Source organism: Babylonia areolata, chromosome 28, assembly GCF_041734735.1.
Source record: "Babylonia areolata isolate BAREFJ2019XMU chromosome 28, ASM4173473v1, whole genome shotgun sequence".
Lineage (NCBI taxonomy): Eukaryota > Metazoa > Mollusca > Gastropoda > Neogastropoda > Buccinidae > Babylonia > Babylonia areolata.
In genome coordinates, this window is record NC_134903.1 from 4,225,821 (window position 1) to 4,249,788 (window position 23,968).

Genomic DNA, 23,968 nt, shown 5'->3' on the forward strand with positions numbered 1-23,968 from the left:
ATGGCTGTGTTGAATAGATGATTGAGGTTTTCGGGGTTTTCCTCCCATTCTTTTGTTTCTTTCAGGTCTTGTAGTCGGCATACTAGCTGGATTGTGTCTTCTGCTTGCCCCATCCATGATCTTCCTCGTCCTAGACGGTACCTTTTGGTTCTTTGACTGCATCATGCAGTGACTGAGTTTGGGTGTTTTTTTTTCTAATGCTCTGAAGTAGGTCTTAACCTGTTCTAACTTGTTTCTGGCCTGCACTGAAGGAAGGTCAAGCAGGTATCGCATGGTTTCCGTGGGCGTGTCTTGTGCCAGTTGTTCCAAGGATCAGCCTCAGAGCTTCATTTTGAACTCTTTCTAATTTTAGGAGGCTGTTTTGAGGCGGTGTTGTTAGCCCAAGTCCATATATATATAGTCCATCACACCGAGAACGAGTGATTGGTATAGCAGGAAGAGGTGGCGTTGTTCAATACCTTTGGTTGCCATTACCTTTAAGACTGAAAGACCCTTTTTGCATTAATTTGAGAACAGTATTTTCTGTACGCTCTCTGAAGGTCAGCATCCTCCGCAGTGTCGAACTGTATTCCTAGGTAGCGTAGGCATTCAAGTTCGGTTTTCTCGATCTGAATTCGTCGAATGACACAGGTGATGGTAATTTGCTCGCGGTTTTGTTGTTGAGGGTGCACAACAGCGTTTGGGCTTTCACTGGATTGATGGACGATCCTGTGTCCTTGCACCACTGACTGAGTGATATTGTTCAGTTGTTTCTGGGCGGCTTCAGTTCTTTCTTGAACATGAATTAGATCACTGAAAGATACCGTGGACCAGTAACCTCAATGGACTTGAAACAAAGAGAGACGACTTTGTAAATAACTATTTCTTGTACTGGGAGCTAGTGTATAGTATAAATCATCTTGTCGTACCAGATTAGACAATAAACGAGTGTTTGACTGAGAAAAAAATAAGTCAGTTGACTGCCTGAGAACCGTGACGCATTGGCACACACACTACTGACATACAAGGGGACACCGACACACGCGCACAGACACCCCACCACTACTACCACCAAAAACAATACCACTAACCACCGCCACCACCACCATTGGATTCTATGACTTCTTCCAACGATCCCACTTCCACCTCTTATTTTATTTAATTGATTGATGGATTGATTGATTGATTTGTGTATTCACTTGTTTCTGGCTCTCTCTCCTCACTTAAACAGGTAAGCAGCCGAGTGAACAGAGAGCGTCTCATGTTTAATTTTACTCATACAATAGAATTCAGTAGAATACAATGCAATACAATACTATCTGTGCTTGGTAAAAATTATGTTCAATGCCATTTTATCTGTATTCCGGCTTTGTTCTAAAACGGTTGAGTCCGTAAAATACATTATTTCGAAAAGTCTGCAGACGACATAAGACAGCATCGTCAAAAACAGGGGCCTGATAGAAAGTGAAACGGTACGGTACCAACGTCTGATGAATTATTTGGACAGTTAGAATAGGTATATTTATCTCGATCTATTTAGGGGTTTCAGCGCGTGGGTATGCATATGATAGTAATGTATCTTAGATGTCTTATCTATTTAGTGTGAAGAAAATAACTGCCTGTTGGTGCTGTAAACAAGAAGTTGTCTATCCTATCCCACATTCGTTATCATCGTGACCTGTGTTATCTGAGTTATTCACCAATTTGAACCGTTGACAGTACTTGATATTAACAGTCAAATAAGGATCAGCCCGGTGTGACCGTCTCACACAAGAACTTAAAATCACTGAGTCAGAAAAGGCCGCGAGTTAGCACAGGAGTTTTACGCTTTATTGATAAATATCTTAAAAAAAAAAAAAGAAACACCACCACCAACAACAACAACAAAATTAATAATAACCGTAAAAATCAAACTTCGAACTTTAAAAAATCAGTACCAGACTAAAAACACTGAAATGAATCCACATGACAGAACTTCCATGCACAACAATTCATCTAGCTTCAGGAAGACAGCAGAGCAATCGTTTTGATTGTAACTGTGAAGTAGTTGAAGATAAAGAAAATGAATAAAACCACAGTAAATGATGAACACACACACACACACACACACACACACACACACACACACACACACACACACACACACAAGTTGCAAGTTTCAGGTTTTAATTATCCTTTCACTCCTATTGGAGTATGGAGGATTACTGCAAAATGATCTTTTCATGCCCAGAACAAACATTTCCAAATACACAACAATGTCATATTAAAGTTGAGAAAACACAAATGTCTTTTAACTCCAAAAGTATAGCTAGGCAACATTTGCAAATCTAATCATCTTACTTACAGCTAAAATCACTTTTTTGCCTCCTTTGAGCATATTACAAAAATTAAAAACCTATTTTGGAGACAAATAATTTTTAGGAACATATCTACACACACACTGACTGACTGAAACCATTTATTGTCAGATTAACTGTTTGTTGTACTGACATTTTCGCAACCATTTGATTAAAATATTAACTGAGCAACACAAGGAAATTCTGATTTGAGGGAAGGTATGATTTAAAAAAAACCAAAAAACCCCAAAACAAAACAAAAAAACAACAACCATATTTAACAGATCAAGTTACCAAATTTCATTAATATCATTATCTCCAAAAAATATTCTAACGCACACACATACTCACATACATGTCTCCCCCACCCTCTCCCTACATACATCCATGCATGCACAGAAACGCCCATTATAATTCCCCCACCTCATTCCCCTGCCCACTCACTCACACACACACACACACACACACACACACACACACTGTCTCTCACTCTTTCTCATCAAATTAAGGTTTCGTAATGTAATCAAGACGACATATTACATGTTAGGGTCGAACAGTTCCACTAATTAGAATAATGGGAACTTTGCTCTACAAGTAAATCTGACGCTATCACCCAAAATGAAACACTACTTTGGATTAAATAAAACAGAGGGGAACCTCTGCAGCAGAAGGGGGATGAAACAAATAAGAAAAACCGACCAATTGGATGGCTTTTAATTAGGTCAACTGCGGTTTTTGTCAGAGACCAACCATTTTCTTTGCTAGGGTGAAAAACGCTGGACATGGCAAATGGAAGATTAAAGGATGTAATCATATCATACACACACACACACACACACACACACACACACACACACACACACACACACACATTGTTGTATAATGAATGCTGGCTTCCACACCACAGAAAACCTGCAGGCTTACACAATGGTTTACCATTAAGACGGATTTCCTCCAAACACTTGTTGCCCACTTGATGTTATCATTGTATCCATTTCCTGATGTTTCTCTGGTATCACAGCATCAGCATTGCCACTACTCATGCACTAGCACATATAATGATTATTTACCCATGTTGGACAGAACACAACAGAACACTTTGCTATATATATATATACATCAGAATGAACCATCATCACTGACAACAACGCAAGCATGAAAAATTTGTTCCACCTTTTCCACCTTTGCCTTGAGCATGTATTTTGCCAGAGCCACAGGTAATTCCAAAGTGTACTTTACATTATTTCGGAATCTGAGTGCAAGAAATTGTACGTTTGAAAGAGTATATGCATCAACACAGTCACCAGTCTGATATAATGAACACTGGGACTCTGAACCTAATGACAACTTACTTTCACTGTTTTGACTGTTTTACAAATCAAGCTTATGTGAGTGGTGTGAAGAGAGTTATGTTAGGGCTATCAACTGAACCTGCACAACTGTCCAAGAAACTTGTGCAGGTTTTGTTTTGTCTCAAGCCTGTGCAGTTGTTCTGCAATGATCCAATCTCTGTTTTCAATTGAGAGCAGGCTGTGCATTTCATATCCTGTGACTGATGTGTGTATATTTGTGCAGGTGGGAAGACAGGATTTTAGGAATGGATGTATGTGTTAGCCTGTGTGTGTGTGTGTGTGTGTGTGAGTGTGTGTGTATGCCTGCTTGTGTAAATGTGTGTGTGTCTGTGTCTGTGTGTTTGGTTGTTTACTGTTTCAGTATAATTTTCTTTTTTCGATGATAGCATGCAAGTACATACATACAGGCATGTATTAGCAGTTGATGCATGCTTGAACAGGAAACATTTCCTTTGCACCAGTCAACAACACAGCAACAACAGCAATAAGAACAAAACACACACACACACACACACACACACACACACACACACACACACACACTCAACAAAAATAAACATGCATTAAGCTATAGATGATTAGATCTCACAGACCTGTCAACATGTCATTTCTTTCCCCAGCAAACATACCAACTTCAGACACAGTTCCAGCTGGTATGACCACTTGCTGATGAAAAAGGGCACTTTTGTGGAACGGATGAAAACAAAGAACTTCTACATAGTGGTTGGCCTGATCGTGATCAGCAGTGGGACGATATGGCTGCTCAACTACCCCTCTTCTACCTTTCAGAGTATCGTCACCAAGACCCACAAGGGTATCAAGAATTTACCTAACAACATTCAGATACAGGTGACTCCTTTTATAATAATAAACAACAATAATAATGATAACAGTAGTTAATGATGATAATAATAATAATAATGGATACTTATATAGCACACTATCCAGAAATCTGCTCTACGTGCTTTACAAAAACGCTTTGTTAACATAAAACATTACATCTATGTTACATACACACACCAAAATGTGACTACACACACACACACACACACACACACACACACTGCATACATAGATTTTAACAATACATGATAATTCAAGCAGTGCCTTTCCATGTAAATCCATGCTCAGTTGCACTCGATTGTATAAGAATTAATATATAGAACACGCATTTAGATATCCAGCTTAACACTCAGAAACTAAGTTATTTACAGTCACTAAAACCATCACACAACACTGTCAGTTTCATGCACATCATACATCTCAGTAATAATGATAATGAAGTTAAAATGTTAAAATGTATATATGCTTTTAATGCTTTTATTTGAGAACATATGTTTATTACTCTTGTTTGATCAAGTTATCCGCGTGTGTGTGTGTGGGGGGGGGGAGGGGGGGGGGGTGCGGTGCGGGTGTGTGCTGATTATCTGGTTGTGGTTTTCCGCAATTCATCTTTATTCTTATCTTATCTGTCTATTATAATCAATGTGCAGTATAGTAGGCTATGTTTATAATTATATTCAAATAATGTTTCTTAATTCTTTCTGTTTTTACATTAAGAATACTAGTTATTACCTGCAGTGTGTGGATGTATGTATGAAACGATGTACGTGATATTTTTTTTACATTTGTATCTTCGTAATATTTGTTGGGGCTGTTGTTGGCTTTTACAGTTATGGTCCCCATGTTGTTTACTTGTCTATGTTGTGATAATGCACCTGACCAAATTTCTCCAGTTGGAGATAATAAAGTTATTCTTATCTTATCTTATCTTATCTTATCTCTGTGGCGTTGTTCCCTCACAGAGAGGCTCATGTGATTCACAAATTATGCCTATGTGTGTGTATGTGTTAGGGTAGCTGTTAGATACACATGTATGTTAAAATGTATGTATGCAGCGTTTGTGTGTGTGTGTGTGTGTGTGTGTGTGTGTGTGTGTGTGGTCACATTTTGGTGTGTGTATGTAACATAATGTTTTATGTTAACAAAAATGTTTTTGTAAAGCACCTAGAGCAGATTTCTGGATAGTGTGCTATATAAGTATCCATTATTATTATTATTATTATTATTATTATTATTATTATTATTATTATTATTAAATTAGATATAACTAGAAAATGAAAATTCATAACAGTCACTCATGGCACTCCACAAATTACATGTTGCAAAGAGAAGCAGCAATCATCAAGAAAAAAGAACTGACCATGAAGAAACAGTCACCATCCTCAGATCATGAACAGCACACACACACACACACACACACACACACACAGTCGCACAACACAATCACACACACACAGAGCACCTCCACCCACAGGTAAAACACACACAAAACTGGAAAAAGTAATGCACATATCATACTACTTCAACACCAGTATCACATGAACCATGTCACAATACTTCAAACCAACCACTTACATCACAAATTGTAATTATTATCATCATCTATTATCACTATCATGGGTAGAGTGCTGGCCTTGTGGCAACATGTCCACATGGGAAGCGAAAGAATCTGGATGTATAAGATCGAATCCGACACCACCCAGAATTTTTCCCCCCTCCACTGGACCTTGAGTGGTGGTCTAGTCAGTTGTCATTCAGATTAGACGATAAACTGAGGTCCCCAGTGTGACATGCACTTAGTGCATGTAAAAGAACCCACAATAACAACAGAATTGTCGATGGTAAAATTTTGTAATATCCACTGTGACATACATGTGTATGAGTGTGTGTGAAAACATGTTCATGACTGAAGTCTGAGTGAGTGATACAAAAAATGAATGATGAGCACCTAAAAATTTCATTCATTTGCCTTTTTCCAGGCAAGTGGTCTGTCAAATACACTTGCAGACGGAAAGAAAAGGGGGGTGGGGGGTGGACCCTACAGGGTGGCACTGCACTGTAGCAATACACTCTCCCTGGCGAGAGCAGACTGAATCTTCTTCTTCTTCTTCTTCTTCTGTGTTCACTCGTATGCACACGAGTGGGCTTTTACGTGTATGACCGTTTTTACCCCGCCATGTAGGCAGCCATACTCCGTTTTCGGGGGGGGGGGGGGGTGCATGCTAGGTATGTTCTTGTTTCCATAACCCACCGAACGCTGACATGGATTACATGATCTTTAACGTGCGTATTTGATCTTCTGCTTGCATATACACACGAAGGGGGTTCAGGCACTAGCAGGTCTGCACATATGTTGACCTGGGAGATCGTAAAAATCTCCACCCTTTACCCACCAGGCGCCGTCACCGTGATTCGAACCCGGGACTCTCAGATTGACAGTCCAACGCTTTAACCACTCGGCTATTGCGCCCGTCAGACTGAATCTCACACAGAAAATTCTGTTCTGACAAAATGTCAATACGATACATCACAACACAACATGAAACAATATAATACAACACAACACAACACAACACAATACAACACAACACAACACAATGCAGTGCAGCACAACACAAAACGACACAACACAGTACAATACAACACAAAACAGTGCAATGCAGCACAACTCAACATTTAACAACAACACAATACAACACAACACTGCAATGCAACACAACACAACACAACACATAACAATACAATACAACACAACACAATGCAGCACAGCACAACACAATGCAACACAACACAGTACAACACAACGCAACACAGTCTCGACCTCTGATGACCACAGACGAGCCGAGAGCTGACGGTCAACCCGCTGTACCTCAGTCGCCTGGGCCTCGACGAGCAGCAGGTGTCGCAGAGTCGGAAGATGGTGTATCCAGGCGACAGCAGTAGCCTCCCCGTCATCGCCAGCAGTGTGGAGGGGGAGGGGGAGAAGATGGAGAATGCCCTGATGTTAATGGAGTCGGTCAAACAGCACCTGGCCACCTTTCAGCTGGTCATGTTCGACCTCACCTCGTCAGAGACCACGCACGTCTTGGTGAGTTGCTTGGTCACTGTGTGTGTTTGTGTGTGGTGTGTGTGTGTGTGTGTGTGTGTGTGTGTGTGTGTATGTGTGTGTGTGTTTAAGTGTCTGTGTGTGTTTGTGTGCGTGTTTAATTGTGTGTGTGTGTGTGTGTGTGTGTTTAAGTGTGTGTGTGTGAGTGTGTGTGTTTAAGAGCATGTGTTTGAATGCATGGAGGAAGGTGGCAGAATGGTTAAGACGCTCAGCTGCCAATACAGAGAGTCCGTGAGGGTGTGGGTTCGAATCCCGCTCTCGCCCTTTCTCCCAAGTTTGACTGGAAAATCAAACTGAGCGTCTAGTCTTTCGGATGAGACGATAAACCGAGGTCCCGTGTGCAGCACGCACTTGGCGCACTGAAAAAGAACCCATGGCAACGAGAGTGTTGTCCTCTGGCGAAATTACGTAAAATGAAATCCACTTTCATAGGTACACAAATATGTAAGCATGCACTCAAGGCCTGACTAAGCGCGTTGGGTTATGCTGCTGGTCAGGCATCTGCTCAACAGATGTGGTGTAGCGTGTATGGATTTGTCCGAACGCAGTGACGCCTCCTTGAGAAAGTGAAACTGAAACTGAAATTGAATGCATGGGCATAAAAGTGTATGAATGTCGTTCATGTGTCCAGGCATTCATGTTGTATACTGGTTTCAAGAATGTGTTTGAAACTTCTTTTTCTTTTTATGATAAAATGATTGAACAAGCATCAGTCTGTATTCTATAGTTTATATTTTAGCATTTTCAGTACAGTCTCAGCTGGAGATTCGGCTCAGCATGGGAGAAATAAAACTCCTGTATTTTGTGTTTCAGCTGAAGAAATATTGCAACAGTTCCTGGAACTGCGAGGTGCGCAAGTTTGAGTTTGACAAGTACCCTTCACACGTTGCTGACCTCTCTGTACGCAGCTACCGTCCTATCTGCATTCAGGTAGTGTTGTGACCCATTCTCCTTCTGTGTGTGTGTGTATGTGTGTGTGTGTTTACATGTGTGTGTGTGTGTGTGTGTGTTTACATGTGTGTGTGTGTGTCTGTGTCTGTGTGTGTGTGTGTCTCTGTGTGTGTGTATGTAACTCTCTGTGTGTGCACAACGCTTGTGAGTGTTGTGTTTGTGTATATTGATTTTTATACCCAGTGAACACTGAAAAGGTTAGTCCATCGTTTGGAATAGACAAAAGCTAATAATAGCCAGTTTGTATTGTATTGTATTGCTCTTTGTTACAGCAGATTTCTCTGTATGAATTTTGGGTTGCTTTCTTCAGGGAGAGAGCATTGCCTTTTTTTTCTCTTTCTGCCTGCAAGTGTATTTGATTTCCTATCACAGCAGATTTTTCTTCAGAATTTTGCCAGTGGTAACCCTTTTGTTGCAGTACGTTCTTTTTACATATGCAAAGTGCATTCTGAATGATTAGTGTCCACACCATGACTGAAGGTCTAATGGAGGGGTAGAGAATACTGCTGAGTGTGGGTGAATTGGTAGCATAAGCAGCGTTGACTCGGAAGTTGTGTTTGTATGAGAAGAAACTTGGAGTTTCCTTATTTGAGGAAATGTCCGGTGTTCCAGTGTAACTTCCAATATCTGTGTGCTGGCTGAATCGGTAGCATAAGCAGCATTGACTTGGAAGTTTTGTTGGTATGAGAACAAGCCTAGAGCTTCCTTTGTTTTTTTTAGAAAGTGTCTTATGTTCCAGTGTACCTTTTATTTATCTGTGTACTGGCTGAATTGGTAGCAGAACCAGGGTTGACTTGGAAGTTGTGTCGCTATGAGGAAGTAATAATAATAACAATAATAATAATAATAATGGTACTTATATAGCGCTGAATCTTGTGCATAGACAAATCTAAGCGCTTTCGCACCAGTCATTCTCACTAAAGACAAGGAAGAGGCAGGGAAGGGAGGCAATTTTGGGAAGAGGTGGGTTTTAAGGCCAGACTTGAAAGAGCTGAGTGTGGAGACTTGACGAAGCGAAAGAGGAAGTTCATTCCAATTGCAAGGTCCAGAGACAGAGAAAGAACGGCGGCCAACAGTCGAGAGTTTGAATCTGGGTATGCGTAAGTGGAGTGGATCCGAAGCTGATCGTAGTGAGCGAGATGGAGTGTAGAGGTGAAGGCAGCCACAGTGATAGGAAGGGGCTGATTTGTGAATACATTTGTAGCATAGAGTGCTGATCTTGTACTTTATTCGGTGTGAGACAGGGAGCCAGTGGAGATGTTGCAAAAGAGGAGTGATGTCCTTAGACAGGAAGTGTCTAATGTTCCAGCATACCTTTTATTTATCTGTGTGCTGGCTGAATTGGTAGAATTGGCAGCGTTGACTTGGAAGTTGTGTCGGTATGAGAATAAGCCTAGAGCGTCCTTATTTGAGGAAGTGTCTGCTGTTCCAGTGTACCTTTCAGTTTAGAATCAGAATCAGAATCAGAATCAATTTTAATGTCAATTAAACCTGAACAAGATTTATAAGACACGCATACAAGTTACATGAAACCACGCATAAAAAAAAAAAGAAAAAAAAAAGATAAATGCTGAACAAGATATTGAATCACTCTTGCATGCTATGGCGTTTTTGACAGCAGTTACTGACAAATTTCCCAAACAGTCCCACAAGTTTGTCTTCCAGTATTAGCTGACTGGTTTTAATAATATTTGGAATGTAATTTTGAATTTTTTGTATGAATTCTATTCTAATTTCTTTGTATAATTCGCAGTCATCTAAGAAATGAAATTCATCCTCTGTTGTTTGACATTGTAAACATAGTCTCCTTTGTTTTGGAATGTTGAAATATCGGCCTTTCTCTATTGCTAAATCATGACAGGATATTCTTAATTTGCACAATGATTGTTTTTGATTATAATTAAGATATCCTTCAAGCAAATAAGGCTCGGTTCTGTATTCACGAGTAACTTTATTATAGAATAGTAGTTTAGATTTATTTTCAGATTTGTTTCTCTTCCAGAATAAAACATATCCATATTCTAGTTTATGTGTGCTGGCTGAATTGGTAGGTTGAGCAGCGTTGTCTAGGAAGTTGTGCACACCTTGAGTATGAAGAGAGTTACTACTTCATTGTATGTGCTGGTTGTCCCCCCATGGTTACGCTGTTTTGCCAGGTGTAACCCTTTTGTTGCAGTGCCTTCTTTTTACATGCACAAAGCGCATGCTACATATGGAACCCCACTTTCTTGTCTCCTTCAGAATGATTAGTGTCCAGTCCATGACTCTAGGTCTTCTTCTTCATCGTTCGTGGGTGCAACTCCCACATTCACTTGTATGCACATGAGTGGGCTTTTCTGTCTGTGACCGTTTTTACTCCGCCAAGTAGGCAGCCATACTCCGTTTTTGGGGGTGTGCATGCTGGGTATGTTCTTGTTTCCATAACCCACCGAACACTGACATGGATTACAGGATCTTTAACTTGCATATTTGATCTTCTGCTTGAGTATATTCACAAAGGGGGTTCAGGCACAAGAAGGTCTGCACATATGTTGGCTTGGGAGACTGGAAAAATCTCCACCGTTTACCCACCAGGCGCCTTCACCAAGATTCCTATCCGGGATGCTCAAATTGAAAGTCCAACCTTTAACCACTTGGCTGCTGCGCCCGTCGGAGCTTTCTGTTTTTTGAGGAAGTTTCTGGTGTTCCAGTGAACCTTTTATTTATCTGTGTGCTGGCTGAACTGGTAGCGTAAGCAGCGTTGACTTATAAGTTGTGCACATCTTGAATATGAAGAAAGTTACCACTCTTCATTGTGTGTGCTGGTTTGCGTCCCCACCCTTCCTGGGCGCAGGAGATGCTGAGGGAGTACGGAGGGTTGATCTGGGCGGACGCCGGGCGGTACCTGCAGTCATCCAACCTGACCTCGGTGCTGAGCCAGGCCAGGAAGGTGGGGTTAGTGGCCTGGACCATCGAGGACCCCACCTCCGCCATCACCCACCCCAAGATGTTCCACTTCTTCAAGACGCGTCAGGAGCTCTACTACTTCCACCGTGCCGTCGAGTCCTCACACCTGGTGCTGTTCGAGTCACCCACCATCATTGAGAAGGTGCCTGTCGCAAATAGTGATTGGAATAATGATGATGATGATGATGATAATAACCTGGTGCTGTTCCAGTCCACCACTGTCATTGAGAAGGTGACTGGTGCAAATCATGATTAGAATGATGATAAGAATAATGATGATGATAATAATAACCTGGTGCTGTTCCAGTTGCCTGCAGTCATTGAGAAGGTGACTGTCACAAATGGTGATTAGAATAATGATGATAGTGATGATAATAACCTGGTGCTGTTGCGTCAGTAAGCGATGACTGATGATGGTGACATGACAGTGATGCGATGTGTGTCCCAGATGTGCTCTGTTGTGATGTCAGTGATGACTGATGACAGTGACATGATGGTGACGCTGTGTGTGTCCCAGATCATGCTGCCCTGGGTGAAGTGTGCTGTACTGTGACAACAGTATTTAATGACTGATGACAGTGACATGATGGTGACGCTGTGTGTGTCCCAGATCATGCTGCCCTGGGTGAAGTGTGCTGTACTGTGACAACAGTATTTAATGACTGATGACAGTGACATGATGGTGACTCTGTGTGTGTCCCAGATAATGTTGCCGTGGGTGAAGTGTGCTGTACTGTGACAACAGTATTTAATGACTGATGACAGTGACATGATGGTGACGCTGTGTGTGTCCCAGATCATGCTGCCCTGGGTGAAGTGTGCTGTACTGTGACAACAGTATTTAATGACTGATGACAGTGACATGATGGTGACGCTGTGTGTGTCCCAGATAATGCTGGCCTGGGTGAAGTGTGCTGTACTGTGACAACAGTATTTAATGACTGATGACAGTGACATGATGGTGACGCTGTGTGTGTCCCAGATCATGCTGCCCTGGGTGAAGTGTGCTGTACTGTGACAACAGTATTTAATGACTGATGACAGTGACATGATGGTGACGCTGTGTGTGTCCCAGATCATGCTGCCCTGGGTGAAGTGTGCTCTGCTGGAGGACTGCATCAACCCCACGGGCGCCCAGAACGTCGGCTGCAACTTCATGCGCAAGCCGCTCTTCAAGTACTCGGGCTGCCACTACTACGACATGTCGGCTCTCAACGTCATCCTTGGCCCCCTCTTCGACTTTGACGAGCGCGCCTACTCTTCCAAGGAGACGGTGTTCGGCAGCCTGGTGGATGACCGACTGGCCGCTAAAAACAGCAGTGACCCCCTGCACCGCTCGCGGCTCAAGCTGCGGGAGTATCTGAACGGCAAGGGGGAGTCTGTGGCCTGAAGGTCGGCGGGGTGAAGGTCAGGTGTGAAGGTCGCAGGAAGGTCATGTGAAGGTTGCTGTGTGAGTGTGTGGGGGGTTCAGGTTTGGAAAGGGATTGTGTGGGTGTGTGTGTGTGTGTGTGTGCATGCTATGTACAGCCGTTTTCTTCTTATGTTTATGGTCTGTTGACTTTTGTTCAATATACTTTGTTTACTTTATGTCACAGTGAATTACTCTGTGTGAAATTCGGGCTGTTGTCCTGAGGAAGAGTGTGTTGTCACATCTCTTTCCCTGTAAAACATACCAGCTACAAAATGAACCATGTCAGCTGACTTGTCAGGGCTGTACCGGAAGTTAACCATCTCTTTAGACAGGGAGGGCAAGCTGTACTTTGGGGTGACAAGAACAGTTCTTTATCTCCAGTTCTTTATCTTCTTGTCACCAAGAAAACTTAAGTTACCTGGGATTTCTTAACCCTGTTCAGAGAATGCTGTTCATCTGAGAACTCTTAACAAATGGCTTCAGTACTCCCATTCTTGTTTGGATCCTACTTTCTGAAGTGAGGTCAGGCTTACGATGGTGTGAGAGTTTAGCGTAGAAAAGTCATACAAATCCTGTGAAGATCGGTGAGAAATATGATGGCAGTGTGTACAGTGTATAGTTATTGTGGTCATCCATACACTGTTCTCTGTTGGAGATTAACACAGGTTTATATTAACATCAACATAACCAGGGTCAGCTTGTGTATGCATTGTGTATGCATTTTATTGGATCTACTCATGTTTTTCAGTGTCTGGGTTTTTTTTATTGTTGCTGTTTTTTCAGTTGTACTTCTTACAGGGATAATTTTCGTTCTGAATTTTTTTTGCGTGATCTTGGATGCAGGGAATGATGAAGACAAGAGGAAGCACGGTTGCTTTTTCCCCATACTTCCTCTTTCTTCATGAAATTTAGGAAAATATCTGTCTGGACATGTGTGTGTGGGAATATGCATGGATGTGTTTGTGGTACATGTAGAGTTTTGTGTGTATGTGGGGGGTTTTCAGTTCAAAATCCAGAATAGTGTACAGACAGGAAGTGTGTATATACTTGCGTCAGAATTCCTCATTCAAAGCTCCGATATAAGTTTGTCTTTCAGTATGTGAACCTCTTTCCTTTATATGAAACTCAGTTTTAATTTTGTCTGTCCTTTTTTGAAACTCTGTTATAATTTTGTCTTTCATACAACTATCTCCGCTTTGGTCATGTGCATGCTCACAAATGCTGGTTAGGGATCTGTGTGTGGACATGTAGATACATATTTGTGTATGCTTGAGTGTGCCCAGTGTTTGTGAACCTGACACCAAAGAGAAACGGTCTTGTATGTTAATAGGTAGGTCTGACACCAGGTTTCACAGAGAGTCCAGCAAGTCTGGAAAAGTTTTTTGGGGGAAAATGTGATAACCGTTTCCAGGACTGGAAAACTATGGGAAAACATGTTTTGCCCTTCAGGGTGTGGAAAAGTCTTGGAATCAGAAAGAAACAATGAGACACACCTCATCCCCTGAACAGCTGAACCTGAAGGCTGCTGGCCTGTAGGTCATTGAACTCAGCTCTCCTGCTGCCAGCTGGGCAGCCACACAGCTGGCTGGCTTCCAAATGCTGGCATGGATCACTAGCTCTTCAACCTGTGTGTTTAGTCTTCTTCAGGCATGTTGAAAAGGAGATTTAAGCAGCAGTGGGTTTGTAATTGTAGGTGTTAACTGGGGAGATTGGAAAAATCCACCCTTAGCCCACCACATGTTGTCTGGATTTGAACCTCAGTATCATAGGATAGAGTGCAATAAAGAGAATATTTATGTGTATGAATGTGTGTGTGTGTGTGTGAAAGATTGAGACGGAGGCTATATACATGTTTTGCATTGTGATGGTTTTGTGCTGAATATGTCTGATACTGTTTGTGTTTTTGTGTGTGCGTGAGTGTGTGTGGGAAAGGGAGGAGAAAAAGGCTAGATGAGCCAGAAGAAGCGAGTCAGTGTGCGTGCGTACGTGATGCCATAGCCGTGCTGATGATGATTGATAAGCTGCTCAGTCTGTGTGCTGTCACTCCTGGTCTTCCCATCATCTCCACTTCTTTTTCTCCCCACCTCTGTCGCCTGTGTTCATTTACTTGTCAATGGTTTTCAGGTGTCGCCAAGTTTGATCGGAACAGTTCTGTTGCAATGGCTGTTATACACACTGAAGTCTACAGATATTTGTTTGTTTACATGATTTTTGCACATGCCTCCAGAGACTAGACTTTTTTTTTGAAACACCTTGCTCTTACGCAAAGATGTATAATACTTAGTGTTTAATTTATATTGGATATTCAGTGTTTGGTTTATGTCGAGTATTTAGTGCTTCATTGACAGATTCACATTTAATGCATTAACCCTCTAGCATTCACAATTTTCACAGAGAAAATCTTTTTTAGTATTCAGCAGTAGCCGCAGTGACTGCAAGAGGGTTAAACTGCCACCATCCAGACCATACCATGTTGACATGTCTCGATATGTACAGCTGCCCTTTTATGAACCAGTATTCCCCTGACGTTGTCAGATGACACGTATTTTGAGAATGATCATTATTTTTATTTCGTATACTTATATAGCTCCTATCTTCGGTCAGAGACCAAGCTCTAAGCACTTAACAAACACGGAATATTTGCACAATAGGCTGCCTAACTGGGCAGAGCAGGCTGACAGCTGCTTTGAGGTGCTAATCATTCCTGTGCCATTCAGTCAGGCTTCAGTCTACACACTCACACACATGTATATTGCGGTTGATTTGCTAAGTGCATGATGCACACGGGACCTCAGTTTATTGTCTCATCAAAATGACTGGCGTCCAGACCACAGCTGTAGGTCTGGAGGCCATGTGAGGAAGAGTCTGTTCAGAAAGAGTTACAGGAAGAATTAAGGGACTGGAAGCTGATGTTTTCTGACCCAACATTGTCACTCACTTGTTATGCGATAATGCTTAACGATTCTAAGAATGTGAATGTAAAAGAGATCAGAAATAAAGAGAAAGAACAGCATTTTGATCCTCGGGGTGTGGGAGTGGGATGGGGACAGGAACAAACTGGCTTACAGTCCCTGAATACATCTTTGAGAGAGTGTCTTGACCAACACTGCAGGTGTCTGCATGTCTCAGTCCTGGCTGCCTGTGGGCTAGCTCTGGTGTCAGGGAGCCCCCTGACAAGTGGACTGTTGTCGTGGAGCCTCCTAACAAGTGGACTGTTGTCATGGGGCCTCCTAACAAGTGGACTGTTGTCATGGGGCCTCCTAACAAGTGGACTGTTGTCATGGGGCCTCCTAACAAGTGGACTGTTGTCATGGAGCCTCCTAACAAGTGGACTGTTGTCATGGGGCCTCCTGACAAGTGGACTGTTGTCATGGGGCCTCCTGACAAGTGGACTGTTGTCATGGGGCCTCCTAACAAGTGGACTGTTGTCATGGGGCCTCCTTAACAAGTGGACTGTTGTCATGGGGCCTCCTAACAAGTGGACTGTTGTCATGGGGCCTCCTGACAAGTGGACTGTTGTCATGGGGCCTCCTAACAAGTGGACTGTTGTCATGGGGCCGTTGTCATAGGGCCTCCTTAACAAGTGGACTGTTGTCATGGAGCCTCCTAACAAGTGGACTGTTGTCATGGGGCCTCCTAACAAGTGGACTGTTGTCATGGAGCCTACTAACAAATGTACTTGTCACGGGGCCTCTTAACAAGTGAACCCACCGTCATTGTGCCCTTGACATCCTCTTCACTGGTTATCATGAACAGAGAATTTTTTTTTTTAAACTTTATAAGGACAACAGTAACTCCCCCCTGTACTGAAGAACACTGCCCCCTTTATGTATAAGAAGTTGTATCACAACAACATTTTACACTGATGAATGCTAGTCACAGTTTTTGTCTTCCAAATGTTTGCTGATGCCGTTGCTTGGACACACCTTATTCACCGCCACGATCGCCTTTTAAACGCAAGTGTTCCAACGGTGCGAGTTGTTACTTGCACATAACACTGTTTTGCTTTGGTTTTATTGAACAAGAATCTTTTCTGAATGCCAGCTACAAACACAGTTGCATCATAGCCATTGTGTGAACAATCCTGTGACTGTATACACTTCATGCATTGAAAAAAGAAAAGTATATACATACATGCATATTTACATACATACGTATATACATGTGAAAATGTGTGTGTGTGTGTGTGTATGTTTATTTATATTATTTAGTATTTTTGTTGAAGGAGAGTTTCTAAAGATCATTTTATAATGTTGTTTCCAATCTTTGCTTGAACTGTAAGACTGGGTAGAAATCAAATGTTTCTCATTCTCAAACTTAATACTTTTGAATAAGCAGTCAGTGATGTGTGTGTGTGTGTGTGTGTGTGTGTGTGTGTGTGTGTTGTACACAAGCCTAGCTTGGACTCTTTGCTTATATTTGATGTCTGCATGTGATTTCCTGTTGTTGTTTTTCCCCGGGTGGCTGACCAAAAAGAGATATGTATATGTGAAAGTGTCTGTAATGGTGCTGGGGAAAAAGTTATTCTTCCACTGTTTGACTGATCAGTACATGTGCTTACATCTACGTTATTGACTGATCAGTTCATGTGTTCAGGCTACATGTTTGTTTTTTTTTGTTGTTGGTTGTTGTTGTTTTTTTCCAGTTTAGGGACTGGCCTGACAAAGTATTATGGATTTGTTTTTTGCTTCATTTTTTATGTTACTGGAAAATAGTTTTCATAGTCCTGAATTGGAGGAAAACTTGAAATGACTTTAACAGAATGATAACTAATTTTTGTCATGCAGAAAAGGTTACAGCTGATTCCAGGGATAGCTTTACTTAAAGCGTGTCTAAATTCTGAAATAATGTAAAATAAGGGGGAAAACTGCCAAAATGCCATAAGGAAATGTGTATAATATATAACTACTCCCATCCATGTTATGCACACAGTGAATGGAAGAGCCAAGCTCAAGCTATTGTCTGACCATGAGAATCTCCTTGCATGCATTCAGATGCTCATAAGATTGTTGTGGCACTGTCCCGTGGAATAGATATGATGTGATGCAGTGGTTTGGGAAGCATAAGCGATCTTAGCAGCACTAACTTTGTTTGATACTTGATAGTCACATCCAACTATGACGATTAGGACAGCAGAGGAGACAACTGCTGTCCTGACAATCTGGGCTAGAATTTGATTATTGTGGAGAGTGTCTTGCTCATGTTACATCCCCACTCTCTCACTCAAGCGGGTTTTAGGACAGTCTGGGTTGGGATGGTTCCCAAAGGCCAACTAGCCCCCAAGGGTGCAGCACAGACCCTGTGCAGTCTTGCTTCCTAGTTTGAGAGTCATAGTCTTTCACGAAAGACTGAGCTGTAAATTGATTTCCTTTGCAGTGGAGAAACCATTGATCTAATGATCATACTGCTCTCACTTTGCTGTTGGCCCAGCTGAAGTTTATTTTAATCTCTGATATAAGCCATGTATTGTATGGGAATAGTGTAGAATTAACTCTCTTCGCACCTCCGACAAAACAGGCGACAATGTAGCATTTTACTGCCACTGACACTGAAACGTTGCTTGCAGAAGGTTCTTACAGAAGAAGTGGAAGTGAACACGACATTTCTTACGGCGATAGCTGTTAGAAGGGTCACTCGGACACCAACCCCACATCCGATGGGGACTTTGTGGGGGAGGGTTGGCCTAGTGGTAAGGTGTCTGTGGGGGAGGGTTGGCCTAGTGGTAACATGTCTGTGGAGGAGGGTTGGCCTAGTGGTAAGGTGTCTGTGGGGGAGGGTTGGCCTAGTGGTAACATGTCTGTGGGGGAGGGTTGGCCTAGTGGTAACATGTCTGTGGGGGAGGGTTGGCCTAGTGGTAAGGTGTCTGTGGGGGAGGGTTGGCCTAGTGGTAACATGTCTGTGGAGGAGGGTTGGCCTAGTGGTAAGGTGTCTGTGGGGGAGGGTTGGCCTAGTGGTAACATGTCTGTGGAGGAGGGTTGGCCTAGTGGTAAGGTGTCTGTGGGGGAGGGTTGGCCTAGTGGCAAGGTGTCTGTGGGGGAGGGTTGGCCTAGTGGTAAGGTGTCTGTGGAGGAGGGTTGGCCTAGTGATAAGGTGTCTGTGGGGGAGGGTTGGCCTAGTGGTAAGGTGTCTGTGGAGGAGGGTTGGCCTAGTGGTAAGGTGTCTGTGGGGGAGGGTTGGCCTAGTGGTAAGGTGTCTGTGGGGGAGGGTTGGCCTAGTGGTAACATGTCTGTGGGGGAGGGATGGCCTAGTGGTAAGGTGTCTGTGGGGGAGGGTTGGCCTAGTGGTAACATGTCTGTGGGGGAGGGTTGGCCTAGTGGTAAGGTGTCTGTGGGGGAGGGTTGGCCTAGTGGTAAGGTGTCTGTGGGGGAGGGTTGGCCTAGTGGTAACATGTCTGTGGGGGAGGGTTGGCCTAGTGGTAAGGTGTCTGTGGGGGAAGGTTGGCCTAGTGGTAACGTGTCTGTGGGGGAGGGTTGGCCTAGTGGTAAGGTGTCTGTGGGGGAGGGTTGGCCTAGTGGTAAGGTGTCTGTGGGGGAGGGTTGGCCTAGTGGTAACATGTCCACCTAAGAAGCAAGAAAATATGAGTGAGCATACTAGTTCAAATCCCACAGTTGCCCATAATTTTCGGTGACCCGTGACGGTGACCCATGACGGTGACGGTGACCCATCCTCCCCCCAGTCCCCCAAATGTTTGTTGATGTCCCTGTTGACGCTATTTGTAGCAGTGATCTTTTTCAACAGAGAGGGGACCGGTCGTTAACCCCCTCGTCCAACCCTCCACAGTTTTGAATCCAGGCTTTGGACCGGCACTGGCAGAGTTTAGAAAATACTACAGGCTAAGGGAACTTAGCGCTGATAAGATTGCTCACGCTACCCAGGTGTGGTGTGTGTTGTCTGTGACGTGTTGAAACGACTGAATCACTCACTGTACATAGAAGGGAAAAGGGTGTTCTGCATGCTGGGTGTTTGGTGTATACAGGTTGTGGATTTTTGGGGTAGTATTTTTTCATAATGTGGATATGTGTACATTGTAATTTATTCAAACTTTTTGCATTGTTTGTTATGTTATTGTTTTTATGTGACTGAAAGATGAAGAGTACAACAACAAAAAAGATGTCACAGCAGGTTTCTGTGTTGTTACATTTGTACAGGTTTTCTGTTGTTGAACGATCAATGTGCCCCTGTGATGATGCTTTATGTGTGTGTGTGTGTGTGCGTGTGTGTGTTGGACTTCTGATCCAGTGTTCACAGTGACTAGGGTTCGAGCCCCTGTTTCGGCATGTGTTGATCTGTGTCCGTGGGAAAGGCAGTTTTCTCCGAGGGTCCTCACTCCACCCAAGTGTCAGTGGATAGCTGACCAGTTGGGGAATGTTGAAACAGCAGAGAGGGAGGGTAGAGCACCCCGCCTTCCCTTGCCGAGCCCCGGACACAGTGAATGTGAATTTACTGCCCCTGTGTCCCTAAGAGGCTGTGGCACCTTTAACTTTATTTTAAACCTTATATATATATATATATTGTATTGTATTTCTCTTTTTCGTCATAACAGATTTCTGTGTGAAATTCAGGCTGCTCTCCCCAGGGAGAGTGTGTCTCTACACTGAGAGCACCACCCATTTTAAAAAATATTTTTTCCTGTGTGCAGTTTTATTTATCCTATGGAAGTGGATTTTTCTACAGAATTTTGCCAGGAACAACCCTTTCGTTGCCGTGGGTTCTAAGTGCATGCTGCACATGGGATCTCAGTTTATTGTCTCATCTGAACGACTTGCATCCAGACCACCACTCAAGGTCTAGTGGAGGGTGAGAAAATATTGGCGACTGTACCGTGACTGGAACCAGTGCGCTCAGATTCTCTCACTTCCTAGGTGGACACATTTTCTCTAGGCCAATACTCCACATGTATATATATGTGTGTGTGTGTAGATATATATATATATATACATATATATGAAAGCTCAATACTCATTGATGTCTTTGTGTTCAGAAATGTTGCATCAAAAGTTCTTGTTCATGCCTCTTCCTCTGTTTCCCCTTCTTGTTTGTTTTTTGCTTTTGTTTTCTTCTTCTTTGTGTGTGTGTGTGTGTGCATTTTCTTTCTTCCTTTTGTATCAAAGTGGCCGCACTGAGCCCATTGGGAGGGAGGGATTAAGCGAAAAACTATATGGATTTATCCAGTTAAGAAGTCCTGAACTTTTCTGGTTACTTGGTTTAAGAAAGAAAAAGTAAAAGAAGAGTATTTGTGGTTTTTTGTTTCGTTTTTTTTTGTGGTTGTTGTTGTTTGTTTCATGATTATGACTCCATTTTTTTTATATTAAGAGTGGGGGATAGTAGTTTTTTTTTTTTTTTTAAATCATGCATTATATTTTTATAATGGGAAAAAAGGGGGAAATAGGTTTGTTTATAATATGTATTATATTTCTGATAATAAATAGGGGGTTATAATATAGATACATATATAGATAGATACATACATACATATTTTTTTGTAAAAAAAAAAATATATATATATATGGAGGAAGAGTAGATTTTTAAAAGAATATGTATTGTGTTTTTGTTTTTAATAAAGTAGGGGAAAGCATATTTCTTTTTTTCTTACCAGATATTGTGTATATATTTATTGTAATAACATATAAGGGAAAAGACGAGGGGATGGATTCAAACCCTTCACTGATGTGACTGGAGGATGTACTGCCAGTCAGCAGATCAAAATACTCATGAAAACCTTTCAACGAACAATACGATAAACAATCCCACTGAATTGTTGATGTGATCTTTCATTTATAATGATTTTTCATTCTTTCTTTTCTTTTTTTTAACTTTCAAAATTTGATGTGCTATACTGGTTCCCTCCCTTGTGTCTAACTTGTTTTTTGGGCGGTTTTTTTTTTTTTTTTTTTTTTTTTTAGTGTTGATGGTGACAGTGTCACTGTGGTTCCTGTTTTACACAGACCTGAACACCAGACTGGTGTGTTGGGTGAGGGTCGGACATCTGGGTTTTTTTTAGTTTGTTTTTTGTTTTGTCTGATAAGAAACAATGTTGTTTGGACAGTGGATGTGGTTGAGGTCGATGTGAAACAGAAACATTGTAGTCCTTTCAGTTTTTGTTCAGTTTTCTGACAGCTGCACTTTGAAACTAGGAAATGTAAATGGGCAGGTCACACGTCCATACTCTGTCTACACACTGCTGTGCTGTGCAGAGCAATGCAGCCCCCGTTTATTGTCACACACGCTAGCACACACACACACATACACACCAACTTTGCATACATGCTTTAGGGCGTGTGAAAATATGTTGATGGAACACAAGTTGTTTTATTGTGTAAAGTCATGCAATGTTGTTTTTTTTTCATTTCCTTGTTGAATGTATGTATTTGTACTTCTCTTATTTTTTCTTACAGTGTGTGTGCTGCTAGACAAATAAGAGTGCTTATTGTTTGATGTAAGAACATGTAAAAACACAGTTTTCTATTGAAACGATAGATGTGCCATTAGACACACACAAACACACAAAAAAAGTTTTACTGATAAAAGTTGCTGAGAAACCACCGAAATATGCGAGTAAGCTGAAACAGATTCTGACCAAACTTTCAACTATATGTTGTCCAGAACCAGAGAATGTTCACTGACTAAAAGACACTTAATGTTTGAAAGAAGAAATGGAGACTGAAACTATATACTGTATATTTGAAGTCTTCCCATCTGTGGGTATGCCAGGGGCTGTTTGGGTACAAACAGTATCCCTAGCTGAAATTTCTGCGTGGGATTTTTTCCCTCTTGCATGCTTTGTCTTTTTTTCCCTTCCTTTCATCCGTCTCTTTGTTAGTTTTTCCCCCTATTAGCATTCTTTGTTGGTTTTGTTTTTGGTTTCCTTTCCTTCCTTCGCCCCTTTCTTTTCTTTGTGTTTTTTTTTTTTCTAAGTGGTGAAACAGACTTGTTTGAACAAGATAGTTTGCAATGTTATTTCAGTTGTTTTGCCTTCTGTATTTACTCATTTTGTTTATCGTATTTCATATTTTATGTTGGGTGTTTTATACAAACCCTGAGTAGGCAGCCTAAGGCTCTAATGGGCCTGACCAGTGTGTTTGGTTTGTGCGTTGTTTTTTTTGTCGTTGTTGGTTTTTTGTTTGTGTGGTTGGTTGGTAGTGGTTGTGTTTTCAAAGCAGATGTGCCTCTGTTGTTCATTACTGTAGCAGACAAGCATACTTTGACATCTCCTTCTAACTGAAATGTCTCCAAATTTGTTTCTTCTTATAATTATTTTATAATAAGGTGGTTTCCAGTATCACTAGAACGGCCTTTGTTTTGTATGACTTATTTGTGGGCATGTTTCCAATGTCACTAGAATGGCCTTTCTTTTGTTTGACTTTTTTTTTGTGGGCACGTTTCCAATGTCACTAGAACAGCCTTTGTTTTGTTTGACTTATTTGTGGGCATGTCTCGTGATGATGATGGCACTGTGGTTTAATCAGTTAGGCGTTGGACTTCCGATCCAGAGTTCACCTGTGATCAGGGTTTGAGGCCCAGTTTGGGCCTGCTGTTCTGTCCCTGGGGGGAAAGGCGTGTTGGTTTCCTCACTCCACCCAGATGTGAACGGGTTACCTGGGGAAGATTAAAGCAGCAAAAAGAAGAGGATTGGGTTCTGCCTTCCTAACTAAGCAGAGCCCCAGACACAGTGGACATGAATTCACTTCACCGATGGCTGTAAAAATGCTGTGGGAACTAACCTGTTAATCCATGTGGAGTTGTCTTGTCTTGTCCTGTACCACTATGTTTTTCCTACTTGCATGAATGGTGTGCTATTTATCCCCCAGCAGTGATGGTGGTGCCACTCATTCCATACTGATGTCTGTTGTGTAGGGTGCAATATTTCCTATGGTCATGTGTGGTGGTATATTTATTTGGTCTGGTTTTCATTGATTAAAGTGGGAATTCCTTTGATTGCTTGTTTTCTTTGATTTAGAAAAAAACAAAAAAACAAAAACAAACCTGACAGTGGATTCTGTTTTTGTGTTCTAATTCAGCAATGCAGGACACACACACACACACA

The 23,968-nt window shown here is 42.0% G+C and overlaps 1 protein-coding gene across 1 annotated transcript; it reads left to right on the top strand.

Moving 5' to 3' along the window:
* The first annotated feature begins 1,406 nt into the window (after positions 1-1,406).
* Positions 1,407-12,911, top strand: LOC143301722 (uncharacterized). The gene is made up of 6 exons (XM_076616108.1): positions 1,407-1,451; positions 4,288-4,516; positions 7,347-7,598; positions 8,430-8,546; positions 11,401-11,655; positions 12,589-12,911. Exons 2-6 carry the CDS (start codon positions 4,337-4,339, stop codon positions 12,901-12,903), a joined length of 1,119 nt encoding a protein of 372 aa, XP_076472223.1. The 5' UTR covers positions 1,407-1,451; positions 4,288-4,336; the 3' UTR covers positions 12,904-12,911.
* The last annotated feature ends 11,057 nt before the right edge of the window (positions 12,912-23,968 follow it).

Coding starts and splice junctions, on each gene's coding strand:
- LOC143301722 (XM_076616108.1), top strand. CDS start 4,337: ATGAAAAAGGGCACTTTTGTGGAACGGATGAAAACAAAGAACTTCTAC. Junction 7,599..8,429: donor CAGAGACCACGCACGTCTTG/GTGAGTTGCTTG, acceptor TTTGTGTTTCAG/CTGAAGAAATATTGCAACAG. Junction 11,656..12,588: donor CACCCACCATCATTGAGAAG/GTGCCTGTCGCA, acceptor TGTGTGTCCCAG/ATCATGCTGCCCTGGGTGAA.